A 26,761-nucleotide genomic window follows, 5' to 3' on the forward strand; every position below is an offset into this window, starting at 1 on the left:
ACAAAGGGGGAAGGATAGGAGGAGGCAGAACCACAGAGGGTGAAGCAAAGATTAAAGTTTTACACTCCAACCTTTGAAAAGGGTTTTACAATACACATGCCAAGTCCAGAGTTTACTGCTTCTGTTAGATGTGTGCCGCGTTCATGAAATAAATGCTCAAAGTTTTGATAAGGAATCCTACCGTTGCGGTCAGGATCCAAACAGGGGGACAAAGGTCCCACTGGGCTTATCGTGCTGCACGTTATCTACCCTTTTTGTACATTAGGGCAATGAAAAAGTAGGTTTGTAAACTGGTTGAACGTTTTGTTTGTTTGCTCGGGCACGCTATTACTCTGTGCAGATACATACAAATTAAAAAAAAAGAAGAAGAAGAAGAAGAAGATGACACTGCAACCTGCACTTACCTCAAAAAGATTGGACGCCTCATTGCCATACTGAGTGGAAATGATCTCTGATTGGTCGCTGTACCATTTGAGGCCACCAAGAAAGCTGTCTGCGTCTAAGTCGCTGACATCCAGCTCTGAGAGGTCAAGTTCGGGGAGGTCCGGGCAGAGGGGTTGGTCTTCGCCAACCAAGGCAGCACACTGGAGGAGGAAAAATAACAGGGGTGGTCAGAGGAAGATCTTTTTTTTTTTTTAAGGAAAAACTACAATGGTTGAACCTTCTGCTGCTCCCATGTGGTGCAACCCATTATTACTTCCCCTGCTATTATCAGGAGTTTTCATCATGGCTTCGTATCAGTTAATTTTGCACGCCAACACACTGACATGCAAACTGTGTACACACCGTGTTCTCACACCATCAACTCCAGCACATTGCACCGGTTTCTGGCCTTGGTGCTCCTGAATGCTGCCTGGTGTTGACATTTAGTTATTCACTGCCACCTTCATCTAATCCCACCAATATGTACTGGATGTGGATTATGTGCATTATTACCCCCCCCCCCCCCCCCATGATGTTTCCACTCATATCACACAGTGAGGAACCCAAAAACTGAATCAAGGTGAACAAACTTTGAGCTCAGGGATCGTTAAAGCCTGTTTACACTCTGAACATGCAACCCCATGCCTCCTCCAGCAGCTTCTTGGCCACTGTCGAACAGGCTACACACACTCCGAATTTAGTTGACAGCATGTCGGCGCTTCTACAGAGCGACAAGAGTGATGTATGGAGCCTTTAAGACACATAGAAGACAGATATCCTCGAGCGAAGCCTGGAGGTATTTGGCCCCCAGACAGAAGGAGAGATGAGCGGCGGGTTCGACTCAGGGCAGAGCTGGAAGACGCATCCAGTGCCAAGTCGGAAAAACCGCCTAGACACTGGTGTCACAGTTCATCTGTCCTCGGAATCGCACCAACGCGCGATGACTTCAACTACACCGAGACATATCCGTTACGTCGCACTAGCGAAGGGGACAGATTCACTGCGTCTCCCCCTCTGAGATGATCCAGTCTGACAGGCGAGGCACGAGTTAAAAAAAAAACAGAAACAAAGCCCAACAAACAAAACGCAAAGATGCTGGAATATTCGTGGGGCTGCATCATGTTCCGCGTCCAATTATCGTATGGACTTGTTGTTGCTGAAGTGATGAAATAGCGCCGCTAGACAGACGACCAGGGCGCACCACGGAGCTCCGGTGATTTACGCACGCATGAAAGCACCTGCTGGGCGAATATTAGTAGAGGTCCTAGTTGGCAATCCCCTTATTGCAAAAGCCATGATTTATAACGTGTCATTAAGCCCGAATGCACATTTTCATAGGAAGGAAGGAGCTTTAGGTCATTTGTTTGACGGATAATTGAACCACTTCGCAGTCAAAAGCATTGTCCGGGAGTCCTCTGAGTTCATCCTTCCAACTTTAAAGAAAAACAAAACAAAACAAACAAAAAAAGATTTGTTTACATTTGATTTTATCGCCGGACTGCAGTCGCATCTGTGAAAAACCTTGTGGAGCATCATCCAGCTCGCATGCAGACAAGTCGACCAAGTATGGTCAGGTAGGGGGAAGAGGGAGTGTGTGAGCTTTCATAGTGACGTTCGGGAAAAGATGATTTGAAAACTGAAGGCAATTCAAATGCAACTATACAATTTCCAATCTGCCTGGATGCGACTTAGCTGGCGCAATGCTCCTCCCGCTGCTATGTTGGCTGGCTGGCTGGCACGCACGCACGCACGCACGCACGCACGCACACACACACAGACACGCGCGCGCGCACACACACACACACACACACACACACACACACACCGCTTCTATTATGATGCTCCTGCGCAACGCCAGATAGCGGGTCCCTCGGTGTGGGCAACCTTTGCTCTTGCCTTGAAAAATAACATGCACAGCACATGAAAGGGCTCGTCCGTAGATTTCATGCGTAAGCGAAATACCTGACTTTGAAACATTTCAGCCATTTTGGCACGAAGAAAAAAAAAAAAAAAAAAAAAAGCCTCTCTCGGGCACCAGAGCGCGTACAGTCCCCTCGAGCTTGCAAGAACCGCACGGAGCAGAGATCCTACAGCGATGGTCCCGAGCCTGTGCACCTATTACAACAACTACATCTTTAACTGAGGAGAAAATGATGATTCCGCTCGTCCCCTCCACTTGTCATATATTCCCGTCTTGTACATCCCCCGCATCATCCTCAACTGCGTCCAGACACGCACTACACCGGCACCAGCAGGAAGCTTCTGCCTCGGAGAGTCACTGTGGTCCATCCTTCCACAGAGGAAAAAAGACTCCAGAAGGCTAGAAAAGATGGGTTTTTTTCTTTCTTTTTTTTTTTTTTTTTTTGGTGTGTGTGTGGGGGGGTTGCTGTTTAAGATGCGCTCACCTCTAATTCTCTCCACACCGAGTCCTGGTTACACCTGTCCCACGCCATCCAGCCACTGAATGACGGTCCGAAAAAGAAAAAACAAAAAAAACGGAAAAAAAGAAAAAAAAAAGAAAGAAATCAAGTAAAAAAGAAATCCACACACGCGTCCCACTCTCTCTCACACAGGCAACTGCTGCCCCTCGCCGAGAATGAACCGAGGGCACCTGTCTTACAACTGCTTTCCATCACATGACAAAGCTATTAAAAGTAGGCAGGGGAGTGACTCCGCGTCCACTCTACTCGCCAGTGACGCGCGGAAAGCAGGCGGAGTCTGGCCGCGCACATAGTAAAAAACCTGCTCCTCCTGCTGCCGCCGCCGCCGCCGCTGCTGCTGCTGCTGCTGCACTGCAAAAAATGTCCAGACGGAAACTAGATCTTACCTCACATATAAATCTGATGTTTTGTTTTTTGTTTTGTTTTATATGGAGAAAAATTTCTGCTTGTACAGACACGCGTGAACCACCCACGGCAGCAGACCTTTCCTGACATTTAATGTATTTACGAGTGGAATATCTCTCTCTCTCTCTCTCTCTCTTTTTAAAAAAAAAAATTGTGTTCTTGCAATGAACGTCCAAAATTCAAGCTTAATGTGAAAATTGTGATCATTCTTTTTGACATTTTTTTTTTTTTTTTTGCAGCGTGGATGTTCATTGGATAGAACTGGTTAGCTGCGTATTGTGTGAATCATGTTTAGACACATTTAAGTGAGAAAAAAATAACAGCAAGAAAAGGTTTCCAAGCATTCAGTGTCAAGCCTTTAGATTGTGACAGCATCGGTTTCTGACATTACTTCGACCGCAAAGTGATCAGGTCCTTTGAAATGTTCCAATGTGCCCTAACTTAACATGTTTCCAATACATCTTCCTTCTCAGTGCAAACAAAAACAAAAAGAAGAGAAAGAGACGAAGATGTTTCCCTTGCAATAACACGCTATGGTATCCAATCCTGGCAGGAAAAAAAAAAAAAAAGATTTTACATGACATGAGCGTAAACACTGGCAACTTCAGGACAGGCTGTGTCTGATTTCTTTAGGTTCCGATAACTGCTTTTATTTCCCGTATTAACTTCAGGCAAAGTTGTTTTGGATCTAGAGTATCAATGACAGTAATTCGGTCTTTTGTAAAGTAATTCTATGCCCATTCAGGAGCCATAAAAGGACAGGTGGCAGTATCAAGCGTGTATACAGTGTCAACAGGACATGTATAGGCAACAGGACCTCAGTTAAATAAAAACAAAAGCTTTGTGGACATTTCAAACAAAGTTTGTGTGGACTGATGAGGGATTCGCTTCCAGTCCTTCGCAAACGGTCTTTTCTGTTCATTAGAGTCTTGATTTTCTTGTTTTGCCGGTAAAGACACAAACTTAAATGTATTTTATTTTGGTTTTAGAAGCCCGTGAGAGCGACTGTAACCGCCGTAACCATGCAAGAAGTCATGAAATCAAAAATGCTGCACAGAAACCTGTAAAAAAAAGAAAAAGAAAAAGAAAAAGGGGGGCTCTAACTGCTACAGATTGTGTGTGGCGTAACACATTAAACGTATGAGTATCCGGAGGCGTGCGTACCACTACATCTATACATCTGCCTCTCCGTGCGGCGCCCAGAGATGATACCTAGAAGCCACAGCAAAGCCTGATCGGAGCAGGTGGTGTGTGCAGTGACCTCACAGAGCCCAGATGGACCAGTACCACGCAGGCTACAATATAGAGGCAACACGGGAGTGACGTAGCTGCGGCGCTCCTCCTTGGATGATGGAAAAGGGTGGTTAAAACACTTGTGTGTTTGCCTAGGTGTGCGTGTGTGTTGCTTACTGGTCAGGTTATTACCAAAATAACAAAAGATTGTTTGCTGCCGCCTGCTGTTTCTCCATTCTGAACATGACTCACAGTCAAAAGGCTTATCTGATTGTGCTCTTCGTGCCAATTAAGACGACAGCAGCTAAATATAGTTATAATGTGATGATTTCTTTTCTGCAGTGGCCTTTGATACGTCCCCCTGCGAACCAACGCTAGCTACAGGCGGCGGTGACGGAGATTTGAGAATGAGCTCAAAAGGAAAAAAAAAAAAAAAAAGAGCAACCCCGCTGACATACAGCCGATATCTAAAACGGCAGCTTTTTCTTGAGTTTTCGGGGTTAACGCACGAGCGGGTGAATGTGGAATAGGTGATGTTTTGCAGGCAACATTGGAGGAGACATCGGGGGCAACATCACAGCATATTCAATCATCCGGTGCCCGAGAATGGCCCGGGGTCTTGCTTTCACACTGTCCTCACATTTAGCCGCTCGTATAGATATATCCTCTCTCAAGGGGGCAGAATCTATAGGATGGAGTGCGAAAAGTCGTTCACACCCATTTGATGCATCGCATCTGACGGACTTCTCAAAAGCTCTTCGAGGAATAACTGCGGAACATAACAAAAATACTTCAAGAGAAACCATTAAAAATGAATTTGAATTGATTTAAACTGACTGCCGGTTAATTGCTAAATGGACCGCCGCTCAGATTTAATACAATGTGATATTTTTAAAGAACACTTCCATGTGCAGACTAGCTTACGCTGAGTTGTGCTACTGGCAGTTCACAGAGAGCTAAAGGTCTTAATGATTAAACATTTTCTCCCCGGAGTCAGCTGACAAGTGGGACTCTCAAAGACAAAATGGGGCTAATCCACAGATAATTATCTTTGTTTGAATATTCAACATGGCCCGACTCCTGCTGCACACTCTTGTATTTGCATTTCTGGTCTTAGATTGAATCTCATGTCATTTCTGTTAAATATTGATTCTGCTGTGGAAATTATGGTTACATATTTCCATCTTCTTTTTTTTTAATACATCGTGTGACAACATTATTTTGACTGTCCGTACATTCTTTGTCTTGTTTGGCTTTTTCCATAAATTGTGTCACCATCCCTCTGTGTCCTGCTGCAGTGTGTGTGTGTGTGTATGTGTGTGTGTGTGTGTGTGTGCGCGCGTGTGTGTGTGTGTGTGTGTGTGGGGGGGGGGTGATTCATATCACTTTGTTGCCTGTCATTGCTCCCAACAGAATCCATCCTAGCAGCTGGCCATTTTGATAAACAGCGGCTGGATAAATACAAATTAATTGACGTCGGAGGTAAAACAGAGTGCTGCATCTATTCATGTATGATATAAGCTAGTTTATGGATCTTTCTCCTTGCTGTCATTGCGTGCAGGTTCACGTTTGACTGGAATTTTGTCAATTTTGGATGTTGTTTTCCCTCAGTGAAGGTTGAAAATGCTCAACAGTTACAGGCATTAATGCCGTTAAAAAACAACAACAACAAAACAGTTAATGATGATACAGATTTTTTGTGAAATAATAACACAGGGCTGCTTTTCATTACATGAAGAGCAGTTATCAGATATTTAGTTAACGATTAGTTGTGTGTTAACAGTTAGTTCATGCTTAGTTAATGATTAGTTGTTTGTTAGTTAGTTCATGCTTAGTTAATGATTAGTTGTTGTTAACAGTTAGTTCATGCTTAGTTAATGATTAGTTGTTTGTTAACATTAAGTTCATGCTTAGTTAATGATTAGTTGTGTGTTAACATTAAGTTCATGCTTAGTTAACGATTAGTTGTTAGTTAGTTCATGCTTAGTTAATGATTAGTAGTTGTTAACAGTTAGTTCATGCTTAGTTAATGATTAGTTGTTTGTTAACAATTAGTTCATGCTTAGTTAATGATTAGTTGTTTGTTAACAATTAATTCATGCTTAGTTCATGATTAGTTGTTTGTTAACAGTTAGTTATGCTTGGTTACCAATTAGTTTGTTAACAGTAAGTTCATGCTTAGCTATCAATTAGTTGTTTAACAGTTAGTTCATGCTGAGTTAACGATTAGTTGTTTGTTAACAGTTCACGCTTAGTTTGCCGTTAGATACGCGAAACCTCATGTGATTTTCTAATGGTTTTCATGTTAATTGTTCAGGTTAGAAAAAGTTGGAATGAAAAACTTGTGAGGTTCAGGTTCCCCACGTTACAATAAGGGTCACGAAGAGTATTAATGAATGGGTGGTTCTGCTTCAGTCTTGCTAATTCAGCACTCTTATTTATTACTAAGCATTAACTAACTGCTATCGATGTACACCTATTGTTACCTCTAATTTTTTTTTATATTTGCAGCCTGAGAAATTGCAACTAAAGTATTTATGTTTTTAGCACTGTAGATAAGTGTTCGTGCATTGACCTAGAAGCTATAGGCTCCTTCTTACATTATAGGTATCAAAGTAAACAGTGTGACGCCACAAATTATGCCAAATGTCACCCTTTGGCATACAGTAAGCTTTTATTCTCCTCCTGTGAAGATTTTACATCACCTCTCTTTGTTGTGCCCTTCAGAGAACCAGTCGCCTCACTGCCCCGTGTGCAGGCGTGTAATTCCTTCCCATCAATGAACTCCACTGTGTCATTTAGCCTCTCGCAGGATGGCGGCTACTCTCCCTGCAGAGACGCCGGCCCACATTATTGAGGCAAATGGCATAAAGAGGCTAGGGCCAGTTAGCCATGGTTGAGCCTCGGAACTGAAAATAGCATCAGTCCCACGCAGGGGCTGGTAAACACAAAAAGGAGCCTGGGGCGCAACGCGGGACGGTTCCACCCTTCCCTGCCTGCTCTGGTTTAAAGAGAAGGGGAAAAGCATGCGCCTCACCATAGACGAATAATATCATGGTCACACAGAGGCCTGTTTCGGAGGGTTGGTTAAAATAGCCAGCACGTCATGTAAGATGCATGTGGAAAGTGGCGGCAGTAGGAAGAGGATAAGCCTGATGCGTTAAGGGTCTTGGTGGAGAGCGGTGCGACTAAACTGGTGCCCTGGGAAGGGACATGCGAGGCACTTTGTGTTTTGACTGGTTATAGCACTCGCAAGGAATATTAAAATTTATAGACCGTGAGGGTTTGGCTTGCATACACATAAACAAGCCTTTGCTGTGCTTAAAAAAATGCTACAAACTTTGAAATTGCTGTGAGATTCAAACAGATGCCACATGCTAGGTGATGTAACGAGAGGAAATGAGATGCGCCTGTGCGGAGGAGATGCAGCTAAATCTTTTTTTTTTTTCCTACTGAAAGGGCAGATGAAAAAAAAGTGCTTGTCGTCACGCCGATTATTCAGTAATTTTATCAGTTGTTTTAGAGCAACTTAGTGAGTCAGAAGCCATGGCTTGTGAAAGCCATGGTATCTGCAGCAGTGTAATCTAGAACTCTGGAAAATACATTATTGAGATCTCATCACTTGCTGCAGGCACATTTAGGTGCATCTTTCTGCAAACTGCAAAAACCTCCTGTGAGTCACAAGGAGGCCCAAAGCACAACAGATGTTGCTTGATTTCTAAAATTAATAGAGAGGCAGGGCTGATAGACCTTGATAGTGTGGTCCTTATGTACTCTTAGCAATGGAAGAGCGCCAGGGAAGAATTAGGTCAGCTCAAGTGCATTGTGCCTTGTGGAACTCCACATTAAAACAGCATCAGGGGAGAAGAGGAAGGGAGAGAGGTGACACACAGGTAGAAATTTCTGGAGCAGCACAACCAGTTTTTTGGTTTTCTTTCTTTTCTTTTTTTCCCTCTTTACTCTTGTATCATGGAAACATGAGCAGAAACATTACACCCCTGAGTCCAGACTGCTGCCTAATTATTTTGAGCAATGAAAAGAGAAATAGGGGGGGGGGGGGGTGGTGAGGGGGAAAAAAATGCATATGAATTGCAATTCTTTCATACAGCCTGCATACGGGATGTAGAACCACAAGCCTGAAAAAAATCCTTACGGCACAATAAAACTGATTGTATCATCACCTTTTTTTCTTTTTTTTCCCCTTACAGGGTGCATTTCTACTACTCTTCGCATCACCTGTGAATAAGAAGCGTGTACTGCTGGAGTGTACGCAGTGATGAAAAAAAAAACAGGCATTAGCAGGGCAGGCATGAGAGGAAAGAGGAGGCGCAGTCAATACCCATTTTTGCCAAGGCATCCTCGGAGAAAAAAAAAGAGCAAAGAGACAAAAGGAGCAGATGGATGGAGATGGAGCTAATGCTGAAAAGAGAATGTGACAGGGAAGTAACAAAAGCAAGAGCGAGTGAGCCACTGCGAGAGACTGAAAGAGTTGGACAAAGATGAGGGCATGAATTAGACGCAGATACGGAAGGAGGGGAAGGAAGCTAAGTACATGAACGTGCGATTGGGGGATGTTAAAAAAAAAGGGGTCAGGGCTGAGGGGAGCCGAGCAACCACCTCACACGGCTTCCATGGGGTTCTATCGCTGGATCTCTACACCTGGGCTGACCCCAGTCCTCGCTGGCCCGTAGTACTGCCGCTGTTACTATCTCAGCGGTAATCTAATGGTTATCACCCTCCCCCTCATATTCCGGTCACGGTCTGACATCTTCCTGCTTACGATGGGTATCTGCCTCACATGTATTCATTTACAGGAAGGTCTAGATTTTCTCTCTCTCTCTCTCTCTCTCTCTCACACACACACACACACACACACACACACACACACACACGCACGGGCACACGCGCTGCCAACATGACCTCATTCCGCCCATACTTGGATATAAAATTGTACTCTCCCTTGTAAGGAAAACATGGGGGAAATAACGAGATGTAGTTTAAAAGATGATAATTGGTTCTGATTATGATTTTTTTATAACTGGACATGATATTCAAACGACTTGGCAGCCATCCACTCACACGAAAGTATGCGTAAGCATACTGCAGATTGTGCTGAGCAACAGTAAAGGCTTTTCCTCGTGAGAAGGCAACCTCACTGTTTTTGGCAACAAAAGCCTCAAGCTGTTTCCACTGTCCGGAAATACTATTTTTCCTGATATCGTCCGATCATCGGTAGTAGAAATCTAGAGTGAGATTAACTGCCAGGCTGTCATTCAATCAGCAACCTCTCTTTCCCCTGTCTGTCCAGTCTTCTCAGAGTCTCTCAAATAATCCCTCGCTGCACTTTTTTTTTTTTTTCCGTGGTGCTCTGTTCAGACTGTCACCGCCGCCACAATAAACAGGATTAATCAGCGCTGGCGTTGGGCACTTTGGTCCAGATGACGCGTGTAATTAAGGAGTAATTGGCATGTCATGTGTACATGAGGAAATATGACATGCGCGAGCCAGATGTACTCGCCGTGCTGCCCGTCGACGAACGGCGCTCCAGCGACTGTGTCCTAAGAGGCTTTTTCACAGAAGTGATAACTTCTTTTGCACTCGCTGACGCTCTCTTAACGTCTTTATTCACCCCCGCAATTCACTCCCTTATTCATTTATTTACATGCTAACACGTTTAAACACTAATTTGCCGACTTATTCATTTATTTACATGCTAACTCACTTAATGCCGCTCGCATTCAGCAACTTATTCATTTATCCACATCCGGGGTGACACTGTTACTTTCTTGAGTATTCATTTATGCAAGTAGGAAGTCACTTACATTCGCGCTTGCTTAATTAAGAGGCCCCCCTCTCTTTTCACTCAACACAAAGGATGGGTTTATGCAGCTCAATATATACTGTAGCGGCACACAATGGGAGATGGCCTAGATGCCCTTTCATGTTTAGGGTCACACTGGCTGCAACAATAGGTCTGAACTGCCCTTATCTCTCCTTGTAAACGTGAAGCTCCGGGATAAGTCGGAGCCCGATTTCATGGCTCATGTGGGAGATGTTGGGATGAATATAACTAAGCGGAGAGTTTTCTTATTTGCCCTTGCACCTTATATTTCCTCGGTTGTTAGGGAAGTCTGTAATAAAAAGAAATTCACGGCCAGGCTTTAGGCTGATGCTCTACCTAATCTCTTCTGGAGACAGTGTGGACCTATTCATCATTATTTCGGAGTTACTTTAGACGATCCACGACCATTCGTCAGTGCAAGTTACAATTACATTATTTTCGAAGCAACATTAGGAATGCTAAACTTGCCTGGACCCTTCTCTATAAATCCAATTGCTTGGGGATTATTAAAGGTATGCCACAGCAAATGAATTATACATTAGAGGATTTTAAACAAACACACCAAAAGAAGAGCAGCATCACTGAAACAAAGTTGGGCTGGATCTGGGTGCGGGATTGTGTGTGTGTGTTTGTGTTTGTGTGTGTGTGTGTGTGTGTGTGTGAGGAGGGTTGGGGGGGGGGGGTGTTGCGCTTGGCAGGGAGTGAGGTCAGTGATCCACTTGGCTGGTAACCTCAGATAGCTGCTGGCTAATTTGCAGTATGCCCTCAATCGCAACAGAAAGCCTAGAGCCACGCTGAGGGCGAACGAGGGTGGCCATAACGGCAAAAGCAAGTGGCTCATAGAGATATCCCAGTTGTTTTTCCATCACATCAATTTCACGCCTGTGCCGATAGTTTTTCCAGAAAGGTGACGAGATGAAGATGGGGAGGGGGGGGAAAAAGTATGAAAAAAGGGGGAGGAAAGAGATAGTGAACGAGGGAAGAAAACAATGAGTTGGCGATGTTAATTTTATGGCCTGTTACGAGGCGTGGGTGATTGCTTTCAAAGTTGTCTCATGAACAAACACATGAGAATATCTCTACAGCTAATATTTTCACTGGCAATATTACTCATCCTTTTTTACAATACACTGATGCAACACGAGAGTTGTTCCAGCAATAAGTCTGGTGTGTTTGCAGAGAGTTCAAGGAAGGAACGCTCCCATTTTGTGAAATAAAAGGTTTTAGACGTGGAAAAAGCCAGCTGACTCATTCTTCCCACAATGACATCTCGGGATTTTCTTTTTTTTTTTTTGTTTTAAATTCTTTACAAACAAAATGAACATCACGCAATCTGTGGAGTTCTGACCAATTATGTCTTTCCTCATCTAATCACACAGTTGGAGCTGCTTCGACGTCGAGCCCCCGAGGCAGGGGCGCCCAAAGGTTTTCCCCCTTTGAAGGCCAAAACTCAAATAAATAATGGGGCATTATTATTATTTTTACTAGTATCTTTTTCTTGTTTATTTGATCTTATATTTCTTTATTTTCTTAAATTGGGGGCGGGGTCCTCCGGGCCGTGCTTTGAGCAGCCCAGCTCAGAGGAAAAGTACCAGATCTACAAAAACAAAACAAAAAAAACAACCCGTGAAACTCCACAAAATGTGTCTGTTATTGCGAGCTTTATCTCCACCGCAGAAATCTCTGTTTATTCAAGGTGAGACAGCAGATATTTAACCTGACGATTACTTTATGGCCTCTTGACCAAACACCTTCTTACGACCGCTTGCATAATTTCCGTCTTTCATGAGTTAAAACCGGGACTCATCACTGTGTGTCATGCAGTATTATGCAGGTAATTTCGTTTAAAAAAAAAAGAAAAAAGAAGTAATTATAGCAGTAAAAAGATCAGACAAAAGTAATTAATTTTGCACAACAGGATGTATATGTTTGACACTGTGGATAACCAGCAGGAAGTCTGTACTTCATAAAAAGATGTTGTCGATGAGAAAAGTTTTTATGAAACTTTTCCTTGCCTGATGGAGCTCTTGCTTGGGAGGGGAATTGTCAACAAGACTCCAATTCGTTGGACAATCTTCCACCCAATATAATTAATGACCTGCATTTTTAATTACCCCTGTGTGGCGGTAGACACTACAGCTTTTGTTTATTGAGCCCCACTGATACCCATATTAACAAAGTTAGGTTAATGATAGAGGTATTTTACTTAATAGCATTTTTATTACTCCCGCTAAGAATGAAGCAATTAATTAACAATGGGCGAATTAAGTTCCTGTGCTGTAATGGCCTACCAACACAGGACATCATTACCAATAGTCAAAATAATTCATAAAGCAAGGAGTCAGGTGGCGCCACAGTATTGGGAGAAATTAATATTCCCCGGCATGCGTTTGATTTTTCATTTTAGAATGGAATAAATTATGGATACGGTCTGTCGGCGGACATGTTGGTGGTACTGCATGCAGAGTGAGCCGCAGGATCAAAGATACAGTACGTTAAGTTACACGTTCGACGTGCGCAATAAAAAAAAAAAAAAAGAGGAAGTTTGGCGCACAACATGAGGCAGGTGAGCGTTATTTGAAGAGATAAAGCAATGAATTAAAGATAAACAGATAAATGAGAGAACAACCAAAAGAAAAGGAGAAATGAGGGAGGAGAGAGAGAGAGAGATAGAGACAGAGGGAAAAATGTTCAAGAAATGACATCAAATAATGGACCCCAAAGACATATATGAAAGCGCATAATCTTTTAAGCTTGCATTTGAAGGTAATCTTCCATTAAAGAATACTAGCTATTTCTTTGTGGAGGAGAAATGCAAAGACAGCAGAACTGATGGGGACCATTTGCTGTGACTTTGAAAAGAAAGACTGAAATGGCAAAAGGTGCAATTTCTCCGGCTTCGGACTTCTGTGCTAAATTCTTTCATTCCGAAAGAACTTCTAAAACAGTGGCTGCTGAGAAATATAATCCCCCCCTACCCCCAACACACACACACACACACACACACACACACAAACATACACACACTGAGCCCAAGTACACATGCAACAAAGAGGGGGAGATTAAAGCATTAATTCAGTGAGAGGGAATAGGATCCTGGCATAAATTTTAAGTGAATGTTTGGGGTTATCTTCTCTGCTGACTGCCGTTTCTACTCTCTGTACTCCATTGCACTCCACATGCAAATGTAAATCAGGGTCGCACCCTGTATCCGGTAACATATCAGCCTGTAAACTCTTGTTTTTCTTTGATAAGCTTCCCATTGTGTGTGTGTGTGTGTGAGAGTGTGTGTGTATGTATGTGAAAGTGTGTGCCGCGACAACAGGTGCACTCTTGTGTTTGAAAAATCCCAAACTATCCATGCGATTTTTCAGTATTTGTGTGTCTGTGAATGTGGGTATTTACATCTCATACGGTGCATTCAAGCTGCACTGCTTTGCCTAAAAAAAAAAAAAAATCGGCAAACAGAGGGGGTTGTGTTTGCCTCTCATTGGTGGGTGGGATGTTCTTTCGGCACCAGCAGCACTCTCCTGGCTTCACACTGGATACCAGCTGGCGGGCACTGGGGCGCCGCAACGCAGTTGTCACGATGGAAGGGGAAAGTGTGCCTCATCATATAGAAAAGTAGTCTGGCAGCCTCCAGTCCTCATTAAAAATGCACTAACGTTAAATGTTCCCATTAATCTAAGCATGCTGTATTTAGCAAGCCTTGTGTAGAGTCTATAAAACACGGCAACAAAAGCAGGTAGTTCATCAAGAGGCAGCTGAGCATAATGGAACGGAAATGTGGAAAAATTCCTCCATCGGCCAAGGCAGCTCTATATTTGAGAACAGGTAAGATAGAACTGGAAGACGACATGATTTAATCTTGCTCCTGCCTGATAATGTGCAAAAAAAAAAAAAAAAAAATCTCTTAAGGTTCTATCTACAGTGTTGCAGATAATCATCAGTGATGTATCCATTCTCATTTCAGGATATCAGTCATTCTTGTACACTGAGGCATGGGGATATCACGCCAGAGACGTACTGTATCTACATTTCTATTATCTTTAAGCTGATATGTGCAAAAAAAAAAAAATTGAACACAAGAGCTGCAACATGTGTACATTCCAGTTATTTGTGTTCTATGTAAGTAGCATATTTAACAGTGCAATGCACAAAAGGAGCGGGGACAGTTGATAACTGCATGACATCGGTGCGACTGCTGTATGAACTTGTTACAGCAGGGGGTTCAAGGAGAAGTGCTAAGATGCAAGCCTCTGAAGCACGCTTTCAACCGCAACCCGAGTAGGTTAGAACGTGGAGAGATCACATGTGCGGACTCTTTAAGACTTTCATGGTTGCTCAGGACAGAATAACTCTCACAGTCCCGTCCCATAGCAACAACTCTCGAGTCTAAAGCTGGCTCAGACACATAAATGTCTCTGGATTGGGGCCATTGTGTGCAGAAGCCCTCAACCACATTGACAGAGATGTAGTTTGTTTTAATGTGTATTGGTTTCAAAAGCACAACGGTGACAAACTATCAGGTGGAGAACACTCCTGAGCGTAACTTTTAACGGTTGCCGGTGCTGGTGGTGTCCGACGGTTAAAAACAGCACCACAGCGGATAAAACACCGTGTAACAGGGGTCATATCAGAAAGGCAATGTTTTATACTAACATGCCAAGCCAAGTAAATGGATTATGAGGTCATGCTCCATGTGCACAATGTAATAGTCAAGAGAAGAAAGAAACATCAGAAAGTGAAATCACAAAGGATGTCCCCGAATTGTCGTAGATTCATTCGAAGGAGCCCGATTCCACTGCCAAGACCACAGTCAAAGGTTCACAGTGGTTTTAACTCATCACATGAATGCGTTTCATGCAGGTCAGTCATGGTGGGGGCAAGGCGGAGGGGCACGAGCTGCCCAGTCGACTTGTGTCAGATTAGATTATATTCAACTCTGCTGTCACTGCACGTCACAGGCACAAGGTAAGGAACTGCAGATCGTACTTAAAGATTGTGGCTGATTTGATTCGCCGAACAACAACACTGTACGTCGCAATGACTTCACCACCAGTGCTGTTCTGGTTACACTTAATAGAACAAATGAGTCTGCCATCATTTTGTCCAGGAAACGCATGTAACACGGTCAGAGGTGAGCTTAGCTTTCGCTTCAGTAAACCAGCTAAAGTCTGCAAGGATTGACCGCCCAGGTGTGAGTGACCAAGGAGTTCTTGAAAGTTTCTTTTCTCGTGAGGCCTCAGATAATCTGCTGTCAAGTGAGCCGCGGAAGCTAGCGGGCACCACCGTGTGGTGTCCCACTGGGAATCAGATGTAAACACACATGGCAGCACCCGTATCCCGACATTTCCCCATACTCGGGAAGGTCTGACTGTTCGGTGTTCTGTGGCAAATTTGAGCGGTTTATTAAATTTTTTTTTTAATCTCATACACAGATTTTTGTTTCAGCTTTTTCGTTGCCTGATGTGAAATAAGAGTCACTGTCTCCCACGATGGATCAATGAGAAAAAAAAAATTAGGAACAAAAACACAATTGGATGATTAGTGGAGGATAGGTAAGAGTTACGTCAAGAACACCCACAAACTGCCATGCTAGATAGTTTGTAGCAAAGACCCTGTGAATTCCCGCAGAGAAAGTGTTTGGAAAAGGGTAGACCAGTTGTGACTGGATGAACCATCGCCATCGATCACTTCAGCCAGTCAGATCACGAAGACAGTTGGTCGGAGAGCTGACGAATCTTTTCCACGGATAGAAGCCGTCTTTGCCGGTCTTCCAAAGAAGAGGTACTGTCCAGATACAACTGATGCCATAGCAGCATCCATGGTAACCACTTCAGCTGTCAGACAAGTTGGTATCACACCTAAACCACACCCACAAACAATTTGATGCAGACATGAACACATAACAGGTAGCCTGGCATAAAGACACTCGGAAATCACACCAGCCCGCCCTGAAAAACAGGCATGATTGTACCAGTGTGTGTTTCTGTGTGTCATTTTGAGAGTATGGCACGCTAGGCTATGTAAAGATGTAAACATTTCCATACCCTAATAATAATTATCCTCAATTTACCCTCTGCCCCACAGGCAGCTGGAGTAAAGCAGCCAAGGATATCGCCAACTAAAATGCTGAAATGTAATTTCTCATCAGGGGGGTGGCTGCATGGTACGGAAGATAAATCTGTCTCTATATGTATGAGAACTCCGGTGCAACCAAACCCATGATAAGAGGTCAACTTAGTCCATTGTTGTTTACAGGGTTCCTTTTTATGGATTTTATTTATAGTGGATCATGACCTTGAATGAGATTAGCAAGCCAATAATTTGAATTCACTGAGTTTCATTGACTGATAAGAGCACACTGCAGTATTGTTTCATAATGAATACTTCCTATGGATAATGAAACTAGGACATGATTATGTTTAACAGAGAAACTGTAAAGTCTAACTACTGTATAATGACTAATAGCAGTGTGGTTTTAATGGCTGCCGCTGCCATGGACTAATTCAAAAATGATTGGTTTGTTCCCTATCTCTCATGATTAGAAATGTGTGTAGAAATAGAAATCTGGGAGCACTGAGCATGATGGTACTACGGAATAATTGAAGTGGCCAATTATGATCCAATGTTGAATACATTTTAAGAGACGTTGCGGATGTTCATAGAACCCCTGACTTATTATCAACTGATGTCTCAGCCATCGGTGGGAATTACTGTGGGGACGGGGGTGGGGGCACCACACTTTCCAAGTCGGGTTATCCCTAAGCATTGTAAACGCAACTGTATCATTTAAATGATGCATTTCAGGGTTCAAAGATAATGGACCTGGTTCAAATGTCTCACAGTGGTTTGCTCTCCAGCCCTCTGCACCCGGTGCCACTGGATACAGGTCTGTGGTGGCGAATCGTAAGCAGAAAGCTATTCTGCAGAGGTAGAAGCTGTTGCTTCTTCCAAGTGGAATTTGTACATGGCATATGGTAATTTCAATATATATGGCGACTACTTCTCAGCCCTGTGATGGACTGCCGACCTGTCCAGGTTGCCTCTTGCCCAACACGCCCCTAAACAGTGACAAGCGGTATCGACAATTGATGGATGTACAATCTATCTATCTATCTATCGAGATATAAAAATATGTAACTATAAATGTGAGTTAACCAAAAAGGACTATGGGAGAACGCTCACTCCTCTTATTGGTGAGACATATGCTCATGCCAATTCCTACTAAATTGCATATACCGTCTTTTCCTTGTTTTTCACCAGGACAGCTGCTGTGTTTCAAAAATGCCAAGACTGCAGAAGCCGTTTAGCTCCAACGTTCGGAACTGTATTTCGGTTGCCCTTGCTGGTTTCATAATGAGTTACAGCAGGTGAGAAAATACACTTTAAAAAAACAACAACTTACAAGACTGCATTTTAATACGTTATATCGTCACTTTCTTAAAGTAATTGCCCGAGTCACTTTCTGACAATTTCTTTTTGCCAAAAACAACTCATGATATTTTGTCTCCAGTTTTTGGGGTTTTCTGAAAAACTTGGGGAAAAAAAAAGACTAAGGGATTGTTTTAAGAAGGCAACGATATCTAAAAAAAAAAATCACACATTACAGCAGTGATGTTTGAACTAAACACGGTAACAGCGGGTTAATTTTTTTTTTTTTTTTTTGCGAAAAAGAGTACCAACAAACACCACCATAGGCTAAATAGAGGGCACACCTTAAATGGTCTTGCAACTTGGCCAGCGACGATGTAGGCCTGCCAGGAGGCAAAATGCATAAATGAGATTCTTATTGTACACAGGTCTGCTGTTACATGTCCTGGAAGACAAAACATTTGTCTATGTGTTTTTCACTGTTATGTTCTCCAACACTACATTTCCGTGGGGACTGCCAAGCTAAAACCACAACTGTTCCTTAACCATTTTCACATTCAGTTGGCCCAGACTAGGGCAAGGCAATTTGGCTCTCAGGCCATCTATACAGTGCCTTGTCTGGGAATGGATTTAGTGATTCTGATCTTTTTTTTTTGTGCCTCTGCTCTTTGTCTCCATTGTGAAGACTCAGGGAAAGACAGATAGAAAGAGAGAGGGAAGAGAGGGGAGAAGGGGGGGTTGGGGGGGGGGGCAAGTTTGACCGAAGCCCAGTCAATTATCTCCCAGGTGTTTGACTGAAGTGATTGTAAGCGATCGCGGCAGTTCCCACGAGCCTCGGACTGAGACGGGCTGGAATTAACCAGGAACAAAACCCAATTCAGCAGAAGTGAAGAAACAGCAGTTTTGAATAAAACCAGGCAGAGAATGCAAAAGAAAAGACTCCATACCGAAGATAAAGTCGAATCGCAGTCTCCCCCCCCCCCTCCTCCATTCCCCTGTTACACACAGCCTATCATATTGCCTAGTCTTTTAAACAAACTGTGGGGCTGGAATTGTGTCTGTGGTGCTTCCAATACCTTATTGTGTGGAGGTTAATTACTGGCAAGGCATGAGAAAATTACATTCTCAAAATAAAGTATTATGATTGGCCCTTCCGCTAGCTATTTTAAGTCGTGTGGTCTTCATACGAGATAGCTGGGAAACCAGATTTTTAGACTATTCGATATCAAGTAACCTCGTTTCAAGTTCTCTATTAAAGCCACTATTCTGACTTGCAAATTACCTTTCTTTCCCAGGCCCCAAACACCATTTCCTCACGAAGATTAAGTTATAGCCTGTACTTGAGTGCACATACAGTGTTGTAATAACACGGGACACTTTTCTATTGATGGTGAATTTCTTGTGTCTTTTCACATGGCTCTCTGAGAGAATTCAGTCATGCTGAAGGCCAGTATTTCTATACAGGGAGGATATTGAGGAGATTGACATTTAGAGATGGAGGGGAAGGAATTCTTCTGCACATCTTGCGGTGGTGTAAACTATTGTATATAGGTCTAGCCTAAGCTAGCTGCCGCAGGACACCGGACACATTCCTCAGGTCAATTCTTAACCACTGAAGAATGGTTAACAGGACGTTAACTCAGGCTTGGTGGAGAGTCATAGCGAGAGCCTGCTTAGCTTTGCATGAATCTCATGATGGGAAACCCCAGTTCCCAGGCAATGATTGTGCATTTTCCTTCCTGCTGGAATCTTATTTACTCTTGCCTTCCACATGAGATGGCCGTGTCAAGCATGGTTTGCGTCCGCTGCGCTCTCGCTCGGCTGCTCATGCTGCATGCCAGCTCACACACATCAAGGCTAATAAATATGAAGCCTAGGGAAACTGGCTTTGCTGTGGCGCGGCAAGGCTGGAGGTATGTGCCGAACTGGCAACCCGGAGTCAAAGATCACATCACGTGCGAGTTAATGCTGCTTTGGATTGTGATGAGCAAGTAATCGTGTACTGGGATATGACTCCAGAGGGCTATAAGGCGGTGGGGATGTTCAGCATCAGCCCGACAACACCCCACAAGCTAACACACATCCACATCCAACCACCCATGACCAGAAAATGTCATCTAGATGTTCTTTTTAAATAATAGATCTGCAAGCCGTTTTGTTCTGGCTCTATTTGGTGATGAATTTCCATTCATAATTGTCAAACACAATCTTTGCAGTTCACTGATCAAACATAGCTTCTAAATGGTGCAGGGTGAAGGGTTCAATCATTCAAAATGCACTAAACTGGAACAAAATACAGAGTAACCGTCTACCGCCTAAAATAACAGCCTTATATTTGAGGTAGTATCGTACCACGCCTGTGAAAAGCCTCTAAAGCAGGAGGAGACGGATCCATATGTCCTGGACAAACACCTTTTCTGGAGGCTCTTGTAAAAAATGAATGACTGGGCCCAGTCAACAGTTTCAGCGGGAACAAAGCTCTGTTATTATCTAATGACCCTCGCTTCTGCAAACAAGACCATCATTAAGCTCATTTGTATCGTGTCACCCTCAGAAATGTCTCCACTTGCCCTCACTTTCTCCATATTCGGTACCATCATGGAACATCCAAAGTACAATTTGTAGCTGTTTTTAAGGTTGTTGGTTTTTTTTTGTCCACATCCAGTGTTTGGTCTGAGGAAAAGACTCCTTGAAACTTCTCTCTCTCCCTCTCTCTCTCTGTCTATCTCTTTCTCAAGCTGTGCGACGCCCCTTTCTTGCTCCCCCTACCTCAGCTTCCCCTGCTGACTGTCAGTAAGGAGGATGAGAGAGACTGAGACAGAGCAAGTGCCTCCCTTACTATATTAGCTATAACATCAAAATATTCACACGAACCCCTGGGCTCTGTAAATATAAGCGTACAACGGCTCCTGACATACAGCCTTCAAATTTGTCTGATTTATTATAAATAAATAACGACAGCAGCGCGATAGCTGGAGTCAAAAAGAGCTTTTCTACTCTTAAGCTGAACAATTATGATGGAAGATAACGATATGAACTGGAGGATAAAGTGCAAAGTTCATAATCCACAACAGCAAATGTCATAAATTTCACAGTATAAAAAGTTTAAAAGCATTATTACACATAAAAGAAAGAAGAATCATCGCATTATGGTGATTTTGTTACATAACTACAATAAAAGTAGAGCCTTTCAACATAGGGGATTGTGTTGTGGCCTGACTTGAGGGGATAGGGTCCTGGTATGTGCGCCCCTAGGCTAACAAATGAGCCAGAACTGCCACTGGTCCAGATCCTCAGTTTGTTTCCTAAAAGTTTGTTGTGAGTTCCAGTGAGATGTCAACACAAGAGAAAGGTGTTGAGCCAGCAGCTTCATGCTAGATCACCTGACAAGCACGCTTCAGCTATGAAGAAAAAAGCTGCTCCCTCGCTGGACTACCATGAGGGACTGGAGGCCCGAAAGAGAATTTAACGGTTGACACTTATTAATCGTCTTCTATCATCACGCGGACAGACCTAGCATGTGCAAACCATGCTCGTCCGTGTATAGAAGTCGTTCCAGCTCCGTTGTTTTTCCAGCGTTCAGTAATGACTCGCCCTCGCCGCTGAGCTAAACATGAAATCTCCCTGTGATTACTCTCGGACAGCGTTGTCAGTTTCTTTGACATCACGCCGCAACTCCCACACCCTCGACAAACAAGCAGGAGATGTTCTGTTTTGTGACTTGGGAGTTGACTACAAATAACACAACAGCAGACTTTCATTTGGTGCCTATGAGTGACCACGGAGGCAGTGTATACCCTCACTAAATAAACAGGTAAGGCATGTTCTTTTATTGTCAGAACCGTGAAATGACAATGCCCCTGCAAATCCAATAAAACTGATTGGAAACAAGACCTAAAAGCTAAAAGCAGCTGTATAAAACTACCAGAAGTCGTTATAATGCGATAATTAGATGAAATAAAGGCTAAATAGGATTGCTGGAATTTTAATTGTCTACATTAGTTTCACAATATCTTAATCTTAGTGAACATGCGGACCTAAAACAAAAACTCAAAATAGTTAAAAGTGATCAAATCAGCTCCACAGATAAGCAAAGCCCTGTCCGCTTTGTTAATTGCATGTCGCTGACCACTAAAATTAGCATTTTGAGAGTTTTTTTTTTTTTTAACGAGGCCTCTGCACTGACGCAGCAAAGGGTTTCTAAAGCAGGAATCTTTCTAATGCAAAGTGATGGCCCATCAAACAGAAGTTACTGGTGATGAAATTATTGCAACTCTGATATTTTTGAGCGAGATGTTAACTTCTTTCTCGTATGACTCGAGGTCAGATTGGGGTTCTCCTTCGACTTAGAATGCGTCGATGTGCTGCAAAAACCGGAATTTCTTTGTTTTCATCCTGTCATTGCTACGCAGGTATGGATTGCACAGAGGAATTAAATGAAGATAATTTATGTGTCTCTTTGTGTTTTAAGAATGAAAGTATATCAGATGATGCACAAAGTCGGAGAAAGAAAGTCTGAAAGGGAGGTTATTGTATTTTTCCTTCTTTAGAGGCAGGAATCTTCATGCGGGCACCACTAAAAACAGATAATATTGAAGGCTGCTCTCCTGTTAAAAAAAAAAAAAAAAAAAAATGGACAGATGAATCGAACCCAAATGAATCTGCTGCAGTTGAGTCAGGATGTGTGACTGAAAGTGTGGCTCACTTACAAGGGATGAGAGGAAAAAGATTACCGAAACTGTCTGTCAACAGGCCTGAATGACTGACAGCTGGTGGGTTTACATACACTGCTCCAGCCATGCTTGATCAGGCTTTTTTTGGGGGGGGGGACTATTGTTTTCCCAGTGTACGAGAATTGAAGAAGCCGGTTGAAACGCAACTGCACGTCTGCTCCCGGAACAGAAGGTGGAGATATGTCCCCCTTAAAGCTGGCTGTGATCAGATTTTCACCCATTTTACTTTTTGCATCACTTACCGAAAAGGTTAACAAGCATCTGGTGAAAAAGCGGACTTGAATTCAAACTAAAACTATGCATTCTAATATGCTTAATTCTAAATCTGAGATAGCATAAAGTTTGTTGAGGAAACTTCTGAAAGAATCCAAAGTAGCAGGGGCAGAGAGCGACTTCCTCACACACTAAATTTTCAATGCCTGGTTCAATGATGTTTTTTGTAAGCTTCTGTATGGTTTAATCTCTGCAAACAAATTCTCTATATACATCCAGAATCTGTGGGCAAGGGAGAAAATATCAAGGCAAGGAAGCTTCTGATTTCTGTTTGAGTAGCTTCCACCAATCGCTCTTGAGCAGACCTCGGTTGCGTGAGCGTCGAGAGCGCACAAGAGACGCAATTCATTGGCTGAAATGCAAGGTCAGAAAAAGTGCCGTCGTCTGACGATTTAACAAAACTTCTGTAGCAGTTTCAAAGTGGCCAGTGAGTGTAAACTTTCCAAACAGTCTGCTCTTATTTGTGGTCTTTCTGCTCCGTGCAAATGTCTCAAGTTGTTATACAGGCTTTAAATGGGCGGCAGATGAAACGAAGAAGTCCGGATCTCTGCTGACTCCATCACGCGAAATAATGGCGCTCGTCATCAGACGTAACCGAGGAGTTCCGAGATCGGTATGGTTTGACTCTTATGAAGGTGGACCAGGCCATTGTGTAAATAGGCTGAAACACATTCAGATTTGTTCCAGTTTGGCATATAGAATTGGGAAAGAATGGTTTTTTTTTTTGCCACAGCACCTGCCGTGAAAAAGAATATTCTTAAATAAAAAAACAATGGCCTTAAAGACATTTATGACAGCGTCAACAGGAAATTACACAAAAATAGTGCTTTAACTAAAATCAAGCAGCATTTTAAATGTCCTATGACATTTTGCACTGTCTGTCGTTACTGGGGGATGCTTAAGGCTCTTGTAACATTTCACTCCCAGTGTATACCCAGGGGCCACATCTGTGTGTCTTAAACTGCTGTGCTTTGGAGCCACGCTAGCGTGAACTCCCTGATGGCTGGCAGAGCCCTCTGATCTGGCTGCTCGCACTCGACACTCATGGGATCAGGAATAAAGGGCCCTCTTCTCAGTCCCCACATTTCCCTCATGTCCCTCTCTAGACATCTCTCTTTTAACAACCCCTTGTTTCCATCACCCGCTCTTTTTTTTAACTCCTTCCTTTATTCCTCCTCCTTTCCCAATTGATCCCCCTTCCTCTCTGCCACTAGCCATTGAATACAGACGAGGCGTTTGTGTGCAGAGTGGCTCTTTACTAAGTGTCACGCTGGCCGATAATCGCTGTTTAGCGGTTATCGCCCCTCCACACCAGGCTCATTAATTAGGCTTAATAGTCGAAGAAGCAACCTTTAAGGATGCACTTGTACAGCATTAGGCCATGGTTATGAGCCCCCACTTGTTTGCGTGTGACTTCTGAGTGTGTTTTTATTAAAGCCCGTCTTCATGTTCGAGTATTTGTGTGTCTGTTTTGGCTGAGCTAATCTGGGCGAGCCAATTGTAACTGACATGTCCGCGGTTTATCTAGTCAATGATGTGGCAGATGAACAATGGTGGCAGAGACAATGAAGGGGGTGTCAACTGAGATTACAAACGTCTCAGGGAGCGGCGAGAGCCCTGGGGGGTGTCAGATCACCATATTGTAGGGCTAATGAGATGGCGGTACACTGTACACAAAGGTGTTGTAAAATCCTTTCTCTGTGATGGCTCAGCCCGCTCACGTTGACATTTCAGCGGGGGTCGTATTGAGGTGACACACAAAGACAAGGTCTTCTGAGTTAACCTGCATCCTAATATATAAGCCAGGCTTGTCTTTTGAAGCAAATGCTACAGACGGATTTTTGAATGTTACTCAGATAGGAAAATAGCTTTGTCAAGTTTAGTGGCACAATGTCTGTTTTGTTGCCATTTCAAGTCTGTATAATCCTGGCATAAACATGTCAGATTCTCAACATGGACAAGTCATGAGTTCTTTTAAATTCCCCATGCCCATTAAAAAAAGCTCGTTTTCTAAGAGAAGCTCCAAATATTTGTGCATGGCATCAAAAGGAGCTTACGCTGCAGACAGCACGTCCTCAAACAAATATTGGCAAAAATGTTGTTTTGGGGAGGGGGGGGGGGTTGTTAATTGATGCTGTCCTCTTCCCCTTTTAATCACATAAGCCCTGGATGAATCTTAGTTTAATTCGCTGATAGAATGCCTATTTTCCAGCCTTCCTCCAGCTCGTGCTGAAAGCTGAAGGGATCAAGTCTAATCCAAATTTCCCCCCCTCCTCAACGTCCCATGGCTGGTCAAGTCTGGACTGCTTGGGAAACCGGGTGGAGGTGTGGGACTGTTTGTCGGACCTGGTTATTCCGCTCCGTGGATCCCATCAGGCGAGTCCTGACATGTCTCGTCGAAGGCCACGTCCCACCTGAGCGCCATGCGGGGTGGAGGTGGGGGTGTACTCGGCAAACAGTGTGTATAACTGTCTCATCTGCTCACACTGAGTTTATATCCCTTGAGTAGCTTGTCATATGAAGTCTGGCTGCATCAAAACCTTCCCTTTTTTAAGTGGTCAGCCTACTTCTGCAATATTTTATCAAATATTCTTTGTTTGCTTCAGTTAAATTAAAACGGTGCAAATGGAGATAAGCTTATCACCCCAAAGGCTTACAACTCATTTCCTCCATATTTTCTCTCTTTTTCTTTTTATTGTCATAATTTTTACTTCATAAACTATACTTTCTCTGCGTAGAAACCTCTTCACAGCCGAGAATATGAACACGCCAACTTTAGCAGAGCCTTTACGGCTGCCAACATCTCTTGTTTAGTCTATTTTTGGGAGTCCTCCAAGGTACTGATGCTGTGTGTGTGATGCAACGGGGGAAGCCGCATGCATTAGCTCTTCCATGATTAACTACTCGGTGATTAGCATGGAGAGCATTAGGTGCTGGAAATGTCCATCTCTGCTACCCCAACTCCCCCGCTCCCCTTATCTGACAGCGGTGACTCAAGACCCCCGAGGGAAAAGGAAATCTGTCCCACTGAAAAGCTGATTGGTTCGGAATCTCGATTTGCTGAATTCCAGTCACTGAATTTTGCGTCAGAGAGTGCAGGATAATACTTCGGTGCCTTATTTATTACCGCTGCATACACACCAACAGGGGTTGAGGGTTGCGTACACCACCACCAACACATAACGTCACCGTCTCACATGTTCGACTTCATTCATTTTGAAGCGTGAATTATGAATCAACACAAACATTCCCAGGGTCGAACAAGTGCGCTTGCAGTCACAATCTGAAAGGTTGCCCATCAAGACTGTTATTGTTTTGTGAACTGTTACTGAAGTGTTGAGCACAAGCCCCTAGTTCACAGTTACCCCAACCCTCAGAACCTACGTCAAGACTACAAACCCCCTGAGTTGTTGCTTCCCCCAATGTTGAATAAGTACAGATACATGCCGAGACTCCATAGTTCAACCCAGGAAAATGTAGGATCTCATGTGATGATCCCTACAGGGCAGCGTAACTTCTCCTAAATTCTTAGAAAGACAGGGGTTAAAATCTGCAACTTCACTGCCACACTTCACTGCATCCTGATTAAATTATCACGCTTTGTTATAAAAATCTGACCTTGCAGCAAATATCTTGATAGAAATGGAGGACAGAGCGGCATTTGATTTTTAATAAGATCATATAATGCTGTGCTAATTTTTTACCAAGTGCAATTTTTATTAGTTTTCACATTGTTCACATCCGTGAACATCAAGTCACCTCATCGCACCTTTCCCAAAACCTGTAGTCATATTGATGGGGTAAGACAGGAACTAACCTGTAAGTTTGATAGGAGAGAAAAGGAACGTGCCTCACGGGAGCAGGGGGCGAGAAGGAAAGGGGTTGCAATTCATTCATGTGTTTTACATCAGTGCTAACAAACATATGACATGTCTGTACATACCTGAGAGAGCAAATGCGTCTATCTTTGTCAGTGTTAGCAGCACGTGTGCTCATATTTATGTCTTTGTTTGTATTTAAATGTCTCCCTGTGA

At 43.3% G+C, this 26,761-nt stretch overlaps 1 protein-coding gene across 6 annotated transcripts in view; it reads right to left on the reverse strand.

Annotated features, from left to right (window-relative positions):
* Positions 1-26,761, reverse strand: part of ppargc1a (peroxisome proliferator-activated receptor gamma, coactivator 1 alpha) — a 290,984-nt gene that overhangs the window by 36,187 nt on the left and 228,036 nt on the right. For 3 of the 6 annotated variants that reach the window (XM_086197066.1, XM_086197065.1, XM_086197064.1), the window contains exons 1-2: positions 2,829-3,107; positions 405-584 (exon numbers count right to left, since the gene is read on the reverse strand). In XM_086197066.1, the coding sequence (XP_086053192.1) occupies positions 405-584; positions 2,829-2,876 (228 nt within the window). In that variant the 5' untranslated portion in view covers positions 2,877-3,107. Of the gene's footprint in view, positions 1-404; positions 585-2,828; positions 3,108-26,761 lie in introns of those variants that run through there. The other 3 variants (XM_086197063.1, XM_086197062.1, XM_086197061.1) reach the window with 1 other exon arrangement.

This window comes from Aulostomus chinensis, chromosome 24, assembly GCF_037954235.1.
Source record: "Aulostomus chinensis isolate RoL2024-O1b breed Wild chromosome 24, RoL_Achi_v1.0, whole genome shotgun sequence".
Classification (NCBI taxonomy): domain Eukaryota; kingdom Metazoa; phylum Chordata; class Actinopteri; order Syngnathiformes; family Aulostomidae; genus Aulostomus; species Aulostomus chinensis.